At 34.9% G+C, this 20,009-nt stretch overlaps 1 protein-coding gene across 1 annotated transcript; it reads left to right on the forward strand.

Moving 5' to 3' along the window:
• The first annotated feature begins 702 nt into the window (after positions 1-702).
• Positions 703-5,169, forward strand: LOC110754482 (putative zinc finger protein CONSTANS-LIKE 11). The gene is made up of 5 exons (XM_021955553.2): positions 703-1,049; positions 2,253-3,099; positions 3,828-4,019; positions 4,462-4,796; positions 4,910-5,169. The coding sequence occupies exons 2-5, from the start codon at positions 2,434-2,436 to the stop codon at positions 5,034-5,036; spliced, it is 1,320 nt and encodes a 439-aa protein (XP_021811245.1). The 5' UTR covers positions 703-1,049; positions 2,253-2,433; the 3' UTR covers positions 5,037-5,169.
• The last annotated feature ends 14,840 nt before the right edge of the window (positions 5,170-20,009 follow it).

Genomic DNA, 20,009 nt, shown 5'->3' on the forward strand with positions numbered 1-20,009 from the left:
ACAAATGAAATTGAAACAAAATACGAAATAATGACACAATATCAACACAATTGGTACGAAAGGGGGTATAATGAATGATCTTCTTTAAGATCACTCATGCAAACTGGAAACTCGCTACAAAATCTTCACAATGTTGCTGAGGACCTGAATCTCGCTCCTTCAGTTTTTGACAGCCATATTCTAGAAGTTCCTTCTTGTCTTCTGGTCTAGCTAGGCGACCCCTCATTTTTAGGTCAAAAAAATCACAAGCTGGAAGGCCTGTAAATAGTTCAAAAATGGTTAGGGCAAGTGGGTCAATTATTTTGTTAGAGTCTATCTATAAAATACCAAATAAAATGTTCAATACATCAACTAGTTCTGGCATTTGTTATGCATTTGTTATAGCACCGCAATTTGGGCGTTCAACTATGAAGAACAATAAATATACTTATGCTTTTTTTCTTTTTTTTTCCTTTTAATAAATAGGATCGATTTGGCCCTAAAATCTCTATAACCCAATATCGTAAATTTCGAAATTAACATATAATTTCACCATTAAAATTCTGAAATCGAGGAGCGTCCAACACATGTCCCGGTTACATCCACAATCTCACTAGTCATGAGATTAGCATTCGTAAAACACAAGTCTGAATCCTTATAATAGAAAACTCAGTCTCCGCTCAACCTCACATCCACTCACTCAACACACACTTGATTAATTACTAGCCTTAATTAGAATTTAGAGTCACCCTACTCCTCAACCCTAAATACAAACAAAGCAAAGCCTTGCTTTCAGCAACTCAGAAAAGACCTTCCCTCAAGGTCTTGGCTTCAACTTTCACATTCGAAAACCGATCCCTAAAGGAAGAGCTGCGCTGGAGGCAACCGAAGACCAGCAAGTTATGAACAGCGAAGTCGAAAGCAGCACTGATCCAAGCCTTGCCCAAGCTATCAACATTAAGTTCAACAGGAGAATCCCGAAGAGGTTCCCATATAACCCAACGTGGACTAAGACAGAAATCTTGGGTCCAAAGGCCAATTGATGAGACTGGCAGAAACCAAGTAAAGGGGTGGGTTCATTATCTTTATTGTTATTTGATACAATCAAAATTGTTTCTCACTTTTGTTCTTTTTCTTTAAAGATAAACATTGTACTTTTGAGTTCTAGAGTAATAAGTATATATATATTGATCTGACTGAAGAAAAGTGAAATATTTGACATCAAACAAAACTTAATTTGATATGATGCATTTGATTTTTCTATATTGAAGATACTTTCAAGCCTCTGTTTGATTATTAAAATTATTTTTAGTTTATAATTTTAGTTTTATGAATCATTTTTACCTTATTATTTGTTAGTTAATTGTTGTATAGTGAAGAGAAACACTTGTGTACAACGGAACGAGAATAACACTATTTTGCTGTCTTCGGTCAATCACGCTATGCCACGCGTGATAACACTTAATATAGTGTGATTAGCCAAAAATAGCAAAACAATGTTAACCCCATTTCATATAAGTTTTTATGAGTTAAAGAGGGATAATCTAGCACTAAAAAATTCAAATAAGTAGATTGGATGCCAACTCAGCAAACCATTTGACCACAAAAATCAAAAGTCTCCATGCACAGCACAACTGTGATCTTTCTTTTCGGAGATACGCTGACTTGGCAACCAGCTTGTGACTGAATTCTCCAACAAGACCCACCTCCTTCTTCCACTTGTTTACCTCCTTTGCCATCTCTCCAAGCCCCACCTTGCGAGTGAAACGGACCCACCTCACACAAAAATATATGTTTCGAGGCTCACATCTTGCCACGTGTCAAAAACCCAGAAAACCTACGTGAATAAATAACAAACCTAAGTCAGCTGCGTGCATGCCAAGGTTCTCAGTTCTCAGTGCCTCCCTCTCTCTCCCTCTGCACTTCTTCTTTCCAATCAAAATACTTCCTTTTACAGTAATTAACCAGCCTCAATTTTCTTCCACTCTCCGATGGAATTCATGTTTGTTGATCCTGGTTGATATTGTTTCAATGTTTTCGGCGGGGTTCCGCTCTAATCCGGTTGGTGAGCGCTTGCCATTGCTCTAATTAATTTGTTCCAATTTATATTTATATGTATGATATAATTTTGTGTGGAACTGAAGTAAGGCAATGCTATTCTCAGTCTCAGTTTGTTATACTTACTTAAGTTCATGTTTAAATTATTTTATAATTGTATTGATTGATCCTTAAAGATGATATGATTTTGTTTTCTTTGTTTCAAAATTGTGTAGGATCAGATAGAACCTTTGTGGTTGGAGCCTAAAATCATAAAGCCGGAAACCCGCCATGAACTATCTTTTCATTTATAGTTTAGTTAGGAGGAATAAGCAATAATAGTAATAATAAGTAGGTTATTGATTAGTAGGTTTAATTAGAGGAGACAGAGCTGTTTGTATTTACAGAAAAACAAAAATGGAGCCTCTATGTGAGTTTTGTGGGGTTGTAAGGGCAGTTGTCTACTGTAAATCGGACCTGGCTCGCCTTTGCTTGCACTGTGATGGTTGCGTGCACTCAGCGAACATTTTGTCACGCAGGCATCCTCGCTCACTTCTATGTGACAAGTGTAATGCTCAGCCTGCAATCGTCCGATGCATGGATGAAAAGTTGTCCTTATGTCAAAGCTGTGATCAATGGAATCATAACAGTGGAGGTACAACAACAGGGATGGGAGGGCATAGGACCCACGCATTAACTTGTTACACGGATTGCCCTTCTTTGTCTGAGTTTTCGAGAATTTGGTCTTCGGTTCTTGATGGATCTTCTTCAAGTGGTTTTGAGACTAATTGTGGTGGTGGTGGCGGTGGAAATAATAATTGGGATCAGTCACTTGGATCAGCTCAAGTGCCAATAAATGATCAGACCAATTGCATTGGTAATGCTTTGGAACGTAGAGATAATAGTGAGAGATCACTTGGGGTTGTGACTAGCAAGTTGAGTGGATCACTAGATCAGTCTTCTTGTGCCAAGTTTGAGCCTTGGATGGCCAGATCTACTTTAATTTCAGCGAATCTGAATGGCATCCCTCAAGGTAATAAAGATCAAGCACCTTTCTTGCCACAGGAATCTAGCCTGTCAAAGGTAACATTTTGTTCTAGTATTTTGACAAAATTTTAATGCAACTATACTTGATTTTAATGTAGTATATATCATTCTCAAGACGATTCGGATTATTGGATCAACTTGCGGTATCTTCCAACCCTAAATGCGGTGCAGTAATCCGAACTTTCTATGTATTAGATCCTCTTTCAAGGATCATCCTTACAAGAAATCAATTAAATTGGAAACCATTTCATCATATATTTAAGTATGACAAAATAAAAAGACGAACATATATAGTGTTTCTGATAAACACTGAAATGTTCATCATGATAATCAAATGTTCAAAGGATTTTTCTATCTTTGTTGATCTTTTAGAGGGATGATTCTTATATGAGGATCTCCAATTTAGACAGTTCAGATTATTGGAGCACATTGCCGCATGACCCCGACAATGCGATTCCTTTTGGTTTTTATAAAAAAGGATCCCAATTAAGAAGGGATTACATATATGCACCTTTCAGAAAGTAAGGCTTTGGGTGGTGAACAACATTGCAAGTAGTGTAAAATTAGGCTAATGAACTTTAAAGGAGGGCATAAAAATGACTTATAAAGTTGCAAAAAGTCATAGATGTAGTTTTGAACTAACTTAGTTCATATGCTATTTCCTACCCTTAAAAGTGAACTTTTTGCTTAAGCTTGATTGATGCATTGCTATTACATCATATATACTACAGGGTTGTACAAATTTTAAAGATCTTGCAATTCAGGATAGCAATGATCTATGTGATGGCCTCAACATTGATGATGTTCCATTGAACTTTGAAAATGCTGAAGGGATATTTAGCTGTCCACAAGGTCCTTCCAGATACCAGTTTGAGGATGGAGAAATGGATTGCCTATTGATGGGGAAAAACCTATCAGTCACAGAGTCTAATGGTCCTAATGACAATGCTGTACAGGTCCTCGCATACTTATTCTCTCTTGAAATCGTATCTTTTATTATATGACACCTCTAATTTTTCTCCAGCGTTCACTCATCTAGCAAGGAATTGCATGAAATCTTATATATGAAATGATGATTCTGTTGCTACAGGATATATATAGTATTTTCATAGTCTCTGTGACATTCAAATTCCTGCTATTATCAATCCATTTTTACACATTACTTGGTGCAGACTTTGATTTGGTAGGTTCAAAAATGGGTCTATTAGGAACTAATATAGCTTTTTTCTATTATCAATCCATATTATTTTTCTATGCTTCAAAGTTCAAGGAATGAGATGCAAAAATATGATATAAATGACTGGAAGCAAGATTCTTTTTCTTCTTCTTTCTCTGCGCTTCGCTTACTTTCTGGCGTTACCAGATTTATTTACAATGCGCATGACCCTTTTTCCTTAGGCATCATCTTCAGGACCACAAGACTGCGTGGCTTTTCAATCCTCTTGTGGATCAGATAATGTGATGCCTGCCATGAATGGTAGTGCAAACTGCTTACTCATGAATCCTACTTGCAGCAGAAACATCAATCTGGGATTTCCTACCGGGCAAGTTCATTCGAGCATGTCGCTTTCGCTGTCCAGCATGAGCAGGGAAAGCAATCCTGATTATCAAGATTGTGGCCTGTCGCCCATATTTCTAACCGGAGAGCCTTGGGACTCAGCTATGGAGGCTAGCAGTCCACAAGCAAGGGACAAGGCAAAGATGAGATACAAGGAAAAAAAGAAAACTCGCACGTATGTGTCTAAGCTCTCCCTCTGCCAACGAAGTATGTAAACATATATTTCTTCATAATCTTTCAACATCTGCTTATATTTACTTGTAGAGATTTTGTGTTTCTTATGTGCAGGTTTGGTAAACAAATAAGATATGCCTCTAGGAAGGCCAGAGCTGATACTAGAAAACGCGTCAAAGGGAGATTTGTAAAAGCTGGTGAAGAATATGACTATGATCCCCTAGTGACGAGGAACTTCTGAGGTATATCAGAAAAAATCTCTCTTTAGTTGCAAGACAAGGCCTGATTGGATAGAGGAAGTCCACTGGCTGCCGTGCGTGCGTGCGTGCATCATGTCCCTGTACTGACTGAGATGACTGTGATTCCAAGATCATTGAGAAATAAAGTCCCTTTTTTTCTTATCTATGAATTATTGTTCCCTTTGCATGATTGCATCTCCTTGATTGCATTCTGAACTCAATCATGTCTTCAATAATGATTCTTTTGGGTCACAATCTACACAAAATCTTTCATTGCACTTCCTCAATGAGCCTTAATAAGTTCACAACAATTAGGAACATCTAAAAAATTATGATGGATCAAATTGGTAACTAACTGCACGCTATAAACTCAGCCAAAGAATTTAACAATGAACTTCGTAGTCTCTACGTCCCTAAGTGCAACGCGCCTGGCAGCCATTGCAATTTCTACGTCCATAACTGCAACATAATTTCATTCTGAGCATAATCATAATACTCAATATCAATTTTAGAATGTGACAATGTTGGCATAAACATAATAGTCAAAGAGCAGAATTCAGATATCAAAAGTAGATTTGTGATGACTAACAGGATTTTAGTGTATTTCCACTGGATCATATTCACAGGTTCATCTGTGGTTGGTAGTCTTCTCTGGCTAAAATTTGGAGTCGTCACCATGTTTCTTTCTTTTTATTTCTTCTTGGTTTGGTGGCATGTACCTTGCTAAAGTCTATAAAAGAGGAGGAACAGAGATCTATAACTTTTGACCCATGGAACGAAAAAAAAAAAAAAAGGTTCTAAAAAACCGAGTATAGCCGAGCGGCTATACTATTTATAAAATACCAAACGGGGAAAAAATACGTACGTGTTATATTCGGCAAAATTTTGAAAAATTACAAATAAAATTTCAGCCACTATATAATATTTTTATTCAATAATTTGTGAGAATTATTTGTATAATACGTTAATTTTTTGTGTCTTATTGAAAATTTTGTAAAACAATGTGTGTATTAAACATGAAAAATACTTATGTACATGTACAATATTGTACATTTGCTTTTTAAAAAACTTGAATTTTACCGACTCTTTAAGATGTGTACATAACACAGATGTATTATTGAAAAATACGTACGTGCATGTATAATAGATTATTGAATGTGAAAGTGGTAAATTATTTATATGGGTAATAACTCTTGATGAGTAAAAATTGAAAAGGGGACAATATAGACTTGGGTATTACCAAAATAGTAATGGATAATGCTCCAAAATACTCTTATCAATAAAAGAAAATCGGGGAAAAAATTAAATAAAAAAAAACATCCTCAAAATATATATAAAGAGTATAGCCGGTCGGCTATACGATTAAAAAAAATTAGAAAGAAATCTAGTATAGCCGGGCGGCTATACCGTTTTTTTTTCAAAAAAGGAAAAAACCGAGTATAGCCAGGCCGCTATACTATTTAAATAAATAAAAAAAGGAAAACTAGGATATACTATTTATTTATAATAAAAAAAAAGGGGGGAAACAAGGTATAGCCGCGTGGCCATACTATTTTTGGGAAAAAAGATAGAGAACCCACCTAGCAAGTAGACTGCCATGTGCCAAAATACATAGAGCGGCCCGGCTATACTATTTTTTTATAAATAATAAAAAGGAAAAATATACTTTTTAAAAAAAAATATAGGAAAAAACTGCATATATCTGGGCGACTATACTATTTTTTTTTCAAAAAAAAGAACCCACCTAGCAAATAGGCTGCCACGTGTCAAAATACGTATAGCCGTGTGGCCATACAATTTTTTTAGACGCATTAATAAAACCAAGTATAGCCGCCCGGCGATACTATTTATTTATAAATAAAAAAAGAAAAAAAAGAGCCCCCTTGCAATTAGGCGCCCACGTGTCAAAATAAGTATAGCCGAGCGGCTATACCTTTTTCTTAAGAAACATAAATAAAAACCGAGTATTGTACATTTTCTTTTTAAAAAGCTTGAATTTTATGTAGTCTTTAAAACGTGTACAAAATGCGGATGTATTGTTGAAAAATATGTACATATGTGTATAATAGATTCTTGCACGTGAAAGTGGTAAATTTTGTATATGGGTAATAACTCTAGAAAAGTAAAAAATGAAAAGAGGACAATAGAGACTAGGGGTGGGCACGGTACAATACGGTACGGTATTGGGCTCGTACCGCTACCGATACCGGAAATTAAAAACAGTATGGTTCGGTATGGGATTATAGTTTGCCAAAGTTGGTACCGTACCATACCGTACCAAATTGATATCGGTATGGTACGGTATCATTTCGGTATCAAAATAACACAACTCAAAAATGAACCAATTCAATATTCAACAACCTATTCATTCACCAAAATAAGTGATGCCTAAGTTACAGATTCAAATATTCAACAAATTCAATATCCAAATCCTAATTAACTAAATCAATATCCACCAACAGATTCAATATCCAAATCAACCAAATCCAAATGGTTAAAACTCATGCCCTATGGCTTACAAACCGAAATAAGTGATAATTATGCCTTATGGCTTACAAAATTACAAACACAATCCAAACATAAATGACAAAAAATAAATTATACTTCGGTATTGACCGGTACCAAATACTTGGTACGCTACCATACCTTACTCCCATGGTACGGTACGGTATCGTACCGAATATCTCCTCATGCCAAATGAAACGGTATGAAATCGGTATGGTTCGGGTACGATTTCGGTTTAGATGCCCAGCCCTAGTGCTATCCAATTTTAAACTTTTTTTTTTCTTCATATTTTTTCCAATTTTCATAGTTTTACCTGGCTTTAGTCTTTCTCCAATTTTAGCTATCTAGTACATACTAAAAATTATTATGCTAGTTAGTCCAATTGTTAAAAATTTTTAAATTCATGAACACAAGTATGATACTCTTTATATATTAATCTCTATAGTTGTTGTCTTCACATACTACTTGATCTCTATCAATTTATTAATTAGTGTAGCAAATTGCGTGTATTACTTTATTAATTTAATTAATTAGTGTAGCAAATTGCAAACAACACTTCTTAAATTAATTTCATAAAGTGAGAATTCATTGAATATATATTCGTTTGTTTCATTCATTTACAACATATTTTTGTGGAAAATGATTAATTTTGTTCAATTTCTTTATAATGAAATAAATAGATGAATCGTTAATGTGGAAGTTGCTGATAATTTTGGTCTGCCTAGTAGTCATTAAAGGTTTTATTTGTGATACGTTATGTTTTTTTGTTATATACTTTTCATAATTGGATATTGATTAAACAGTTGAGAATTATTCTCGATACTAGTTAGGGGCTTTTAGTAATGACACATTGTCACAATATAATGTCATACTGAAAGCATTTGATTATAGAGTCTATACTCACACATATGCAGAGGAGTTGTTAACATTCCTTAGATATATGTACGTACACTATATCATTGGTTAGAATGGTAATGTTATTGATTAATTTATCATATATGACCTTGGTCCCGATTTTCTCAGCATGCTTCATGGCAACATTGTGGAGTCTTGTTGAAACGTGAGACATGGTTATGATGGGTTTTGTACTGTTGAAACTTGAAACATGCTTATGATAGATTTTGTATTGTTGAAGCTTGAAACATGCTTATGATGGTTTTGTATTGTTGAAGCCAACATGCTTATGATGAATTTTGTATTATTGAAACTTGAGACATTCTTATGATGAATTTTATACATAAACAATTTGAGGACGATTTAATTCAGTGTGAAAATACTTTGAATGGATGGTTGTATTTCAAAGGGGGTACAAATGACGGGTGAACTTTTTGTAAAATAGAAAAAAAATATATATATGCAAACTCATATGGGAGAGGACTTTGATAATTGGTGAGGCGGAGGGTTCATAGCGATGTTGGTTTTGCACACAATGTCCTATATTGAGGTGTTATTTATTGTGTTACGATTTTTTTTTACCCTTGATCAATTGTACCATCAAAAAGTTGTTTAGTTTATCGCAACATGCACAAAACTAGCTACTCTTAAAAGGTTCCTCGGGGTTGGGTTTCTTTTACACTTTGGATCATCGTTTGAGCTCATGGTGGTGTTGTAGTATAAAGTAAGCAACCAATAAATGTTGCTTTTTCAATATGTTGTACGAAATTTTTGATAGGTTTGGTGTTGAAACTATTGATTATGAGCAATTTTTACTGGTCACACATCATTTTTTATTAAGTTCTTGCTCTAGGTTCAATATGCATATGTTCTAGAATCCGCCCAAGAAACTAAGGATGTTAGTAGTAAAGATGACCGAGATGAGTTCGTTTAATTTTTACTTAACAATGAAAAGTTATATACTTTTCATAATTGGATATTGATTAAACAGATGAGAACCGTTCTCGTTATTAGTTAGGGGCTTTGAGTAATTACATACTGTCACAACATAATGTCATAGTGAAAACATTTGATAACATAGTCTATAGTTGCATATATGCAGAGGAATTGTTGACATTCTTTAGAAATATGTATGTACATTATATCGTTGGTTGGAATAATAAGGATATTGATTAGATTGTCGGATATGACCTTGGTCCCGGTTTTCTCAGCATGCTTCATGGCAACATTTTGTGTTTCCATCGTTCATGCATTAATATGAGTGAGTAATTTCACTCATTTTAAGTGTTTGCATCGTTGTGATTGTTATTTATCTATTTTTTGCTTGGATATTTGAAAGGATTGATATGAAGTTGACGTCAATTTTTTAGGGAAAATTGTATTTCAATATTATGACATCACAATGTGTCTTGGTAAACTGTAAATATATGAAGGTGTGACAATTGTTACATACTATTTCTAAATATCTCATATCCATCTTACTTTTTTTGTTCATGTTACTTACATGTTTTTTTTTAAATTCTTTTTTAGTAACCCATCAAACGATTTGAGTACGATTTAATCGAGTGTGAAAATACTTTTAATGGATTACAGTATTTTAACAGCAGAATAAAATGAGTGAACTGTTTTCAAAACATAAAAAAAAAAATGCAAACCCATATGTAAGATGACTTTAATAATTGGCGAAGTGGAATATGTTGGTTTTGCACACAATGTCCTATCTCGATGTGTTATTTATTGTGTTACGATTTTCTTTTTTATCCTTGATCAGTTGTACCATCAAAAAGTCGTTTAGTTTATCGCAACATGCACAAAACTAGCTACTCTTAAAAGGTTCCTCGGAGTTGCGTTTCTTTTACACTTTGGATCATCGTTTGAGCTCATGGTGTTGTCATAGTATAAAGTAAGCAACCAATAAATGTTGGTTTTTCAATATGTTGTACGAAATTTTTGATATGTTTGGTGTTGAAACTATTGATTATGGGCTGTTTTTATTGGTCACACATCATTTTGTATTAAGTTCTCGCTCTAGGTTCAATATGCATATGTTCTAGAATGCCCAAGAAACTAAGGATGTTGGTAGCCAAGATGGCCGAGATGAGTTCGTTTAATTTTTACCTAACAATGAAAAGTTATATGCTTTTCATAATTGGATATTGATTAAACAGTTGAGAACCGTTCTCGTTATTAGTTAGGGGCTTTGAGTAATGACATACTGTCACAACATAATGTCATAGTGAAAACATTTGATTACATAGTCTATAGTCACAACATAATATCATAGTGAAAACATTTAATGTTAGCTTGTTGCTACAGTTAGTCTAACCATTTGAATTTACATAAATAATGAGGCTTGGTAATAACACATTTAGTTTGTTATTTTTTGTTCACATATACCCTTGTTCCAATAGTGCAAGCTCTGGAAATTTCTAAACAGACACCTCCTTCATCTTCTTTGGACAGTACAGACAAAAAATTCCCAGTGAAACGGCCTAATAATGGAGGCACAAAAGCTATCCGAACTACTAGGCTTCATGCTAACCATTTTTTTCTCTCGTACAATCCTGAGAGTATTATAAGCCACTATTATGTTGATGTCAAGCCAGAGAACCCTGCTAAGAATGGCCATCCTGTGAAAATATCGAAGTACGAACTCTCTGCAATAAGGAAGAAGTTATCCTCTGATAATCCTTCGGATTTTCCCTTGTTAAGTACGGCATATGATGGTGAAAAAAACATCTTCAGTGCAGTGCCGTTGCCCACTGGATCATTTAAGGTGGAAGTTCATGCAAAAGAAGACACACGGTTCAGTTCATACATATTTACCATAAAGTTGGTAAATGAGCTCAAGCTTTGCAAGTTGAAGGAGTACTTGAATGGCCACGTGTTGTTCATTCTTTATAAATATGTACGTACATTATATCGTTGGTTGGAATGATAAGGATATTGGTTAGATTGTCGGATATGAGCCGTCCATCTAGGGGACCGGGCTAACTAGCACGCACATCAGAATCCTCAATACTCGTGCGCCTGATACACTCACAGACTAACCAGCTATCAATTTCCATGTATCCAAGTATCCATGTCCACTGTTTTCAAGTATTAGTATTCAAGGGGAGGTACATATGATAGTAAACATCTTGTACCGGGGCGGCTATAAGACAAGTGCAGAAGGGCTATTGAGGTTCCATAGAAACATATACCCACACTACGTCAAAACAAGTGTAGAAGGGCTATTGAGGTTCCTTAGAAACATATACCCACACTACGTCAATGGTTGCAATGAGAATGTCATTGATCACTACGTCGAACAAGTGCTTTGTCCCGGTTTTCTAAGCATGCTTCATGAAAACGTGGTTTTGTTGAAACGTGATATGATATGATGGATTTTTCTCACATGATGGATTTTGTTAAAGTTTGAGGCATTTTTATGATGTATTTCATATTGTTAAAAGTGGAAAATACTTTTAATGGATTACAGTATTTTAATGGCAGAATAAAATGAGTGAACTGTTTTCAAAACATAAAAAAAAAAAATGCAAACCCATATGTAAGATGACTTTAATAATTGGCGAAGTGGAATATGTTGGTTTTGCACACAATGTCCTATCTCGATGTGTTATTTATTGTGTTACGATTTTCTTTTTTATCCTTGATCAGTTGTACCATCAAAAAGTCGTTTAATTTATCGCAACATGCACAAAACTAGCTACTCTTAAAAGGTTCCTCGGAGTTGCGTTTCTTTTACACTTTGGATCATCGTTTGAGCTCATGGTGTTGTCGTAGTATAAAGTAAGCAACCAATAAATGTTGGTTTTTCAATATGTTGTACGAAATTTTTGATATGTTTGGTGTTGAAACTATTGATTATGGGCTGTTTTTATTGGTCACACATCATTTTGTATTAAGTTCTCGCTCTAGGTTCAATATGCATATGTTCTAGAATGCCCAAGAAACTAAGGATGTTGGTAGCCAAGATGGCCGAGATGAGTTCGTTTAATTTTTACCTAACAATGAAAAGTTATATGCTTTTCATAATTGGATATTGATTAAACAGTTGAGAACCGTTCTCGTTATTAGTTAGGGGCTTTGAGTAATGACATACTGTCACAACATAATGTCATAGTGAAAACATTTGCTTACATAGTCTATAGTCACAACATAATGTCATAGTGAAAACATTTAATGTTAGCTTGTTGCTACAGTTAGTCTAACCATTTGAATTTATATAAATAATGAGGCTTGGTAATAACACATTTAGTTTGTTATTTTTTGTTCACATATACTCTTGTTCCAATAGTGCAAGCTCTGGAAATTTCTAAACAGACACCTCCTTCATCTTCTTTGGACAGTACAGACAAAAAATTCCCAGTGAAACGGCCTAATAATGGAGGCACAAAAGCTATCCGAACTACTAGGCTTCATGCTAACCATTTTATTCTCTTGTACAATCCTGAGAGTATTATAAGCCACTATTATGTTGATGTCAAGCCAGAGAACCCTGCTAAGAATGGCCATCCTGTGAAAATGTCGAAGTATGAACTCTCTGCAATAAGGAAGAAGTTATCCTCTGATAATCCTTCGGATTTTCCCTTGTTAAGTACGGCATATGATGGTGAAAAAAACATCTTCAGTGCAGTGCCGTTGCCCACTGGATCATTTAAGGTGGAAGTTCATGCAAAAGAAGACACACGGTTCAGTTCATACATATTTACCATATAGTTGGTAAATGAGCTCAAGCTTTGCAAGTTGAAGGAGTACTTGAATGGCTACGTGTTGTTCATTCTTTATAAATATGTACGTACATTATATTGTTGGTTGGAATGATAAGGATTGATCACTACGTCGAACAAGTGCTTTGTCCCGGTTTTCTAAGCATGCTTCATGAAAACGTGGTTTTGTTGAAACGTGATATGATATGATGGATTTTTCTCACATGATGGATTTTGTTAAAGTTTGAGGCATTTTTATGATGTATTTCATATTTTTATGATGCATTTTAATTAAATTTTTTGGATTGCATTGGATTACAAAGGTGGTTATAAGACAAGTGCAGAAGGGCTATTGAGGTTCCTTAGAAACATATACTCACACTACGTCAACGGTTGCAATGAGAATGTCATTGATCACTATGTCGAACAAGTGTTTTGTCCCGGTTTTCTAAGCATGCTTCATGAAAATGTGGTTTTGTTGAAACGTGATATGATATGATGGATTTTGTTAAAGTTTGAGGCATTTTTATGATGCATTTTATGTTGTTAAAAGTTTGAGACATGATTATGGATTTTGTGTTGTTTAAAGTTTGAGAAATGATTATGGATTTTGTTGTAGTTCTTAGGGGTGTAAGTTGTATTGAAAAATCTGATTCCGACCGATTCCGGTTTGAATATTGCCAAAAAAATCCGACTCCAATAAATTCGATATCCGAAAATGCCGAATTCGAGGGAGAGAGTTTGATGGACAAAGACAATTTGGAGGCTTCGAGATTGAAGAAGGATGACCTGATTGGCGTTAAGGAGGTCCTAGAACAATGCCTAGAAAAACGTTTACCGCCACACATTTCACTTGACAGGTTCTACTTTTTCAACATGTTCAACAAATTTTTTAATGAATTTGGTGCTGTAATTGATTATGACCAGTTTATGGATAAACTGATGACACATCCCTTTCTTTTAAGTCCTCACGTTAGGTTAGAATATGGGTTTACTTTAGGATTCGCTAAGGAGACTGTAGACATTTGTGGCGAATATGGACAAGATGAGTTCGTTGAGTATTTAACTACTGATGCAAGTTTAAGTACTCTTCGGAATTCGACTCAATTGATTGAAAACTTGAGAACTTTTGCTAGTAATTATCCGGGGGAATTGACTTAGGAGATAGTATTATAATATGAATTTTTTTGGACTGCATTGGATTACAGAGGCGGCTATAAGACAAGTGCAAAAGAGCTATTGAGGTTCCTTAGAAACATATACTCACACTACGTCAACGGTTGCAATGAGAATGTCATTGATCACTATGTCGGACAAGTGCTTTGTCCCGGTTTTCTAAGCATGCTTCATGAAAACGTGGTTTTGTTGAAACGTGATATGATATGATGGATTTTTCTTACATGATGGATTTTGTTAAAGTTTGAGGCATTTTTATGATGTATTTTATATTGTTAAAAGTTTGAGACATGATTATGGATTTTGTGTTGTTTGAAGTTTGAGAAATGATTATGGATTTTGTTGTAGTTCTTAGGGGTGTAAGTTGGATTGGAAAATCTGATTCCGACTGATTCCGGTCTGAATATTGCCAAAAAAATCACACTCCGATATTCGATATTTTCGATAAATTCCGAAAATTCAGCAATTCTGATCCGAATAATTCCGAAGTTATCCAAACCCATTCCGATTTGATTTTTCCAAATTGATTCCGAAAAATTCCGAGTTTCTAATTATAATTGCATTATTTTTAGTTTATAGGTCTTATATATGTTTTATTTCTTATTTGTTATATTTTAGTACCCACATACAAATATTCATACATACTAAAAATAGGCTTGGCAAAAAAATATACTAAACATAGTAGTATATAACTTTAAAACTATGGGTAATATATAGTAATATACTAAACATAGTAATATATATTTGGCAAATATGCATAATGTGTGCTTGTATCCAAACATACTACATATATGTTAAATGTAGGGAGTATCATATCATACTATTATATTTTGTATTCTATATATGTATGTATTTTTAAAATTTTAAACTATCTTCATTTAAAATTTTAATTTTAAAATTATTTTATATATACATGAAATACAACACATAAGATAAGTATATTAATTGGATCTTAATAATTGTAGTATTTCAATTGTTTAGAGCAAGACTAACCTATTGAATGTAAATCTAACACTCTTTACATATGTTCATGCCCACCAAAATCTAAAATCAACGTGATAGTCACTCGACTATAACTTGAGCATCAATTGATTCATGAATGTGAATCCATCTTTAGAATTTGAATCAATAAATTTTCATTCACATGATCAGAATATAAATATGTAACATGTAAGACAAACTACTTTAATTGTTTTTATTATTTGAATTAGAACATTAATTACATAAGATGCTTGGTAATAGTAGAAATAACTTCCTTCACTTTAATTTTCCATTAAAATGGATCATGTAACTAGTATACGAGTATTTTATCAAAATAATTTTTTGTTAATATCTTCTTCATAATATTTTTTTTGCCATTAGGTAGGAAGGGGAGGGCAGGAAAAATATAATAAAATTCCAATGCTAGAGAAATCTTAACACCTGACGAAAAAAATATATTAAAACACTTTTCCTTCCATCTTCTTCCTGACTTGTCTTCTCACAAGTCACAGACTCCACACCACCCACGTCCCCTCCTTTTTCACTCTGTGTTCATACCTCCTCTCCTTCTCCCATGAGTGTTGCTATTGCTTGGGTTTATATAACCCATGTCAAAACAGCAACAAAAACCACACTCAACTCAAACACATAATAATTCAAACCACCACAATAATTATTACCCTCCATTTGTTCAACTGGGTATATGGGGTGGCTGTTACGGTTCGAGTGATTAGGTGGTGATGGTGGAGGGAGGTTGTGGTTGAGGATATGGCGTTGGCGTCGAAGTGGGTCTCACAGAAGAAGGCAAAGAGAGAAAGGAAGAGACAGTGAGGTGTTTGATTTTTGGGTCTGGGATTTGAGAAAGGTGGGAACGGAATAGAGCATGATGATGTTTGGAAGGAGAAGATTTGACTATTTTGGATATAATTTGATTGGATTGTTTGCTCATTTGACGGAGAAGGGCTTTGATCGGAGACTGAAACCGAAAACGCATAAAATAAGGATAGTTGGTTTTGATCAGAGGTGTTCTTTTTCTATGAAAGTTATTGGAGTTGTTGGAGTCCCATTTCTGAGAGTTGTTGAAATCCCACATCGATTGAAAACATAGACTTCAGATGTTGTCTTCTTTATAAATATCTTCACTCCAAGCGACCTTTGAACAGACTTCAAGTTCAGCCTACAATCTTAAGTGGGCTTGATGGGTCATCATTTAGTAGCTTTTAAGAAATTCTTAGTTGGGCTTCTTTATACAAGTGATCTTAATATTATTTTTTTGTCAGTTAAGTATAATATTTATATGAATTTGTTTTGAAGAATTTGAAACTTCAGAATCGAAATGTTCCGAAATTTTTCGGAATCGGAAGTGTTTAAGGAATTCCAAAAGATTTTGGACGGAAATTGGAATGAATTCCAAAAGATTTTGGACGGAAATTGGAATGACTATTTCCGATCTGATCCAGCCGAATTGCAGCCCTAGTAGTTCTATTTGAAAGTCTAGTTCTCTCTCTCTCTACCCCCTCCATCTTGTTGGTTTCATGATCATGCTTCACTCCACATTTCACGAAGAACTCAATTAAGAGAACCTGGCAAACAAAACCCAAAAATAAAAAACTAGAAAATATTGATCAAAGCCGACAATTAAATTTGATTTAAAAACACTAACCAGTAACAGGGCATAAATCATCCAATTGACTGCAAACGACAGGCAGGGGATGGAGATGAGAGGCATGAACTGAAACTTGAATCCACTTTAGAATCAGCTTCAGGAATGATAGCTAATATTTCTGTAGGGGTCATTGGAGCTTTATGTGCGAGGGAAACAATAGCCAGATCTGATATTACATATCCCAAGCTCTCATCGTGTACATGAGCCTAGAAAGCAACCTCATTACACTAAGGTGCAACATTGCAAGAAGAAATACTAGCATAAGCAAACACACCCAAAAAAAACATAAATAATTACCTTAAAAATACTAGCATCCGCAAAAACTGGGCGAAGAAGGCTCATGCAATCATGCAGAGCAATCGTGTCCACCAAATAATCTTTGTTGATGCTCTTTTTGGGAGGGTCAACTTAGGAAGGGAGTAGTGGATCTTCAGCAGGGAAGAAGGCGAGGACTTTCGGTAATTGGTGAACCTGGATAAGACAAGGAGGGAGAAGCAATCGTCAAGCTTCAGACATCGGTGTGGTGCCTGCCGAAGGCTCTTCGATGTTTAAGTAAGTTATATGTGGTCATTTTGGCAAAGTAACAATAAAGGCAAGAAAATAGTTACCCATTTTACTTGGGCACTATTCCTTATTTATAGGGAAGTGAAAATGAAAGTTTTGCACAAAGTTTCGATGTGGGACTTCGTGCAAATTACTGTGGAGGTTACACGTGTCATAGCTCTAGGTTCTGTAGCCGAGAGCTTTAGCATGTGTTTTACCGCTTCGGAAGGGGGTCTTCCTTCGGTAGGTTGAGAAGGGGATGATGTCACTCGTCTTCTGAGGGCTTGCCTGTGTGCTTGTTTAGTGTATTTCCCTTCCTGAGTGTTGGTCGCTTGAGGCCGAATGTGCTTGGTTGATTATGATATAAACAATCTTCATTTTGAGTAGAAATCTAATCAAAGTATCACCAAAATTAGAAATGCACACACAACATAGAAACATACATTCATTTGTCAAATGATTTAGCTTACCTGCACTAAAACTGTTTGAATGGAGAGTATGTATTGTCAGCTAAAACGCTTTTGCATCCGTACTGTGGCTTGGTATGGCTGGCTCGTAAATTACAACGACTTTGGGGGCACTTCGGCTTTCGGCGTCTTCCGTTTCGTGCGAGGAAGAAGACTGACTGAGAGAGCTGTTAAAGAAGTATTATCTTCAATTGTTTTTCTTTCTTCTCTATCTCTGTGCTCTGTGTGTCTTTGCTGCCCTGCAGCTCTAGTCTTCTGCTTTTCTATTTCTTCGCTCAATTAAAGTAGGGGGAAGATGACGGTTTGCCACAAAGCGCCCCACAGAAACATTCAAAGCGCCATGCGGCAGACCGTTTGGTTACGCGACACTTTTTTCAGTTACACGCAACTTGTTTTTATGATTCGGGACGACCCCATCAATTGCATCCGATCCGACTACGAACTTTACTTGTTTGGGCTTAATAGTCAGTTTGCTCTTTTTCTTTTTACGAATTCTATGGCCACCCAAATGTAAATCTCTGGGAATATATATATATACACACACACATAGAGTTTCAAAGGGATTCTCAAAAGATTTATAGTGAGCTTTAAAGAGTGTCCCTCAAAAGATTCTATACCTTTTTTTTCTTTCTAAATTCTTGTCTCAATAGTCTACTTGCGATAAAAGGAAAAAAAAAAAACTGTTGAAACGCGCATTGAGAAAAACATGGACAATAAATGAAAACTTCGAAAACGGCAAACTAAAAAATACAATTACAAAGAAATGAAAAGATTTTTAAGTCACACATAGTGTGCGTGATTAAAAAAAGACCCTTAATATGCGCGGAAACACATGCTATTATAATTTTATCTCTTCACCTTTATAGAATAAACCATACAATACGAATAAATTTTAATAAAAATTGTATGAATACAATGTTCAAAATCGATTTAAGCAAGTAAAGCATGTTCTTTTTTATCTTAATTTGAAATTGTATTGCTGTTTTATACACACAAATTTATTCATATAGTATTGCTTTTTTTATTCAATTGAATTTTACATTTAACTCAATTGCTCTTCTTCTTCATGAGTGTAAATGATTACATTTATCGTATTATGAAATATTTCATTCATAATTTTTTTTGGTTTTCCGCAATTGTGTTTTTCTTGTGCGCATTTTTAAAGAAAAGGGCCTAAAATTTTAAAAATCCTAATTAAAAGAGCAAAATATTGGTAAGTAAAAGATGCTACGTTGCCTGCAGCTGGGGTTACAGGATATTCTCATGCTATGTTGCACAAAATGCCTATATTTCATGTGCATTCAAGGTATAATATGGATGTTGTTGTCTAATTTAGAGGATGAAGGGGGGACTATTCATAAGAGGTTGATGGGTAAAATTTATCCCTTATAATTCCACCATTTTCAAGGGAATTAGAGGGATAAGATTTAGTCATCACCCTCTTAGAGATAGTCCTCATTCTTCTTCCAAGTTAGGCAACATTTCCATTTTATACCTTGAATGCACATAAAATATAAGCATTTTGCTGGTCTAGTCTAGTCCAGTCCAGTCTAGTCATCTTCTATCAAACAAGCCGACTGAGAACTCACACTCTCCCTTCTAAGCTATACACGTGCCTTTAAAGTTTCAATACATTTTGAAATACTCCCAACTTGTTTGCTTTCTTGTTATACACTTATGCAGCATTTAATTTCCATTTTAAACTTTTATTATTGTTTTATGAGGATCACAGCTCTATTCTATGTTTGAAACCCTTAAGCTTTTCTTCATTTTTTCTTCTGCCTCTTTCCCATTGGACCCCTTCCACTTTCTTTCCTATCCCTGTGTTCTCTAAAGACCATGAACCATAGGCCATCTCTAGTCATAGGGCTAAATGTAGTCCAGGGCTATAATTTTAGCCCTCCAAAATATTAATTTTTTAAAGATTAGTGTATGGCTAAATTTTTCCATCTCCAGCCATGCATGGCTATATTTTAGGGCCCTCTATATTTTATTATTTTGAGAAAACTATGATACAACACTCCTACATTC

Source organism: Prunus avium, chromosome 3 (assembly GCF_965620075.1).
Source record: "Prunus avium chromosome 3, drPruAviu1.hap1.1, whole genome shotgun sequence".
Classification (NCBI taxonomy): Eukaryota; Viridiplantae; Streptophyta; class Magnoliopsida; order Rosales; family Rosaceae; genus Prunus; species Prunus avium.

Bases quoted from the DNA above. Each gene is read 5' to 3' on its own strand.
- LOC110754482 (XM_021955553.2), top strand. From the start codon at position 2,434: ATGGAGCCTCTATGTGAGTTTTGTGGGGTTGTAAGGGCAGTTGTCTAC. The intron at 3,100-3,827 runs GTAACATTTTGT...CTTGCAATTCAG, and splicing joins AGGAATCTAGCCTGTCAAAG to GATAGCAATGATCTATGTGA. The intron at 4,020-4,461 runs GTCCTCGCATAC...CTTTTTCCTTAG, and splicing joins CTAATGACAATGCTGTACAG to GCATCATCTTCAGGACCACA.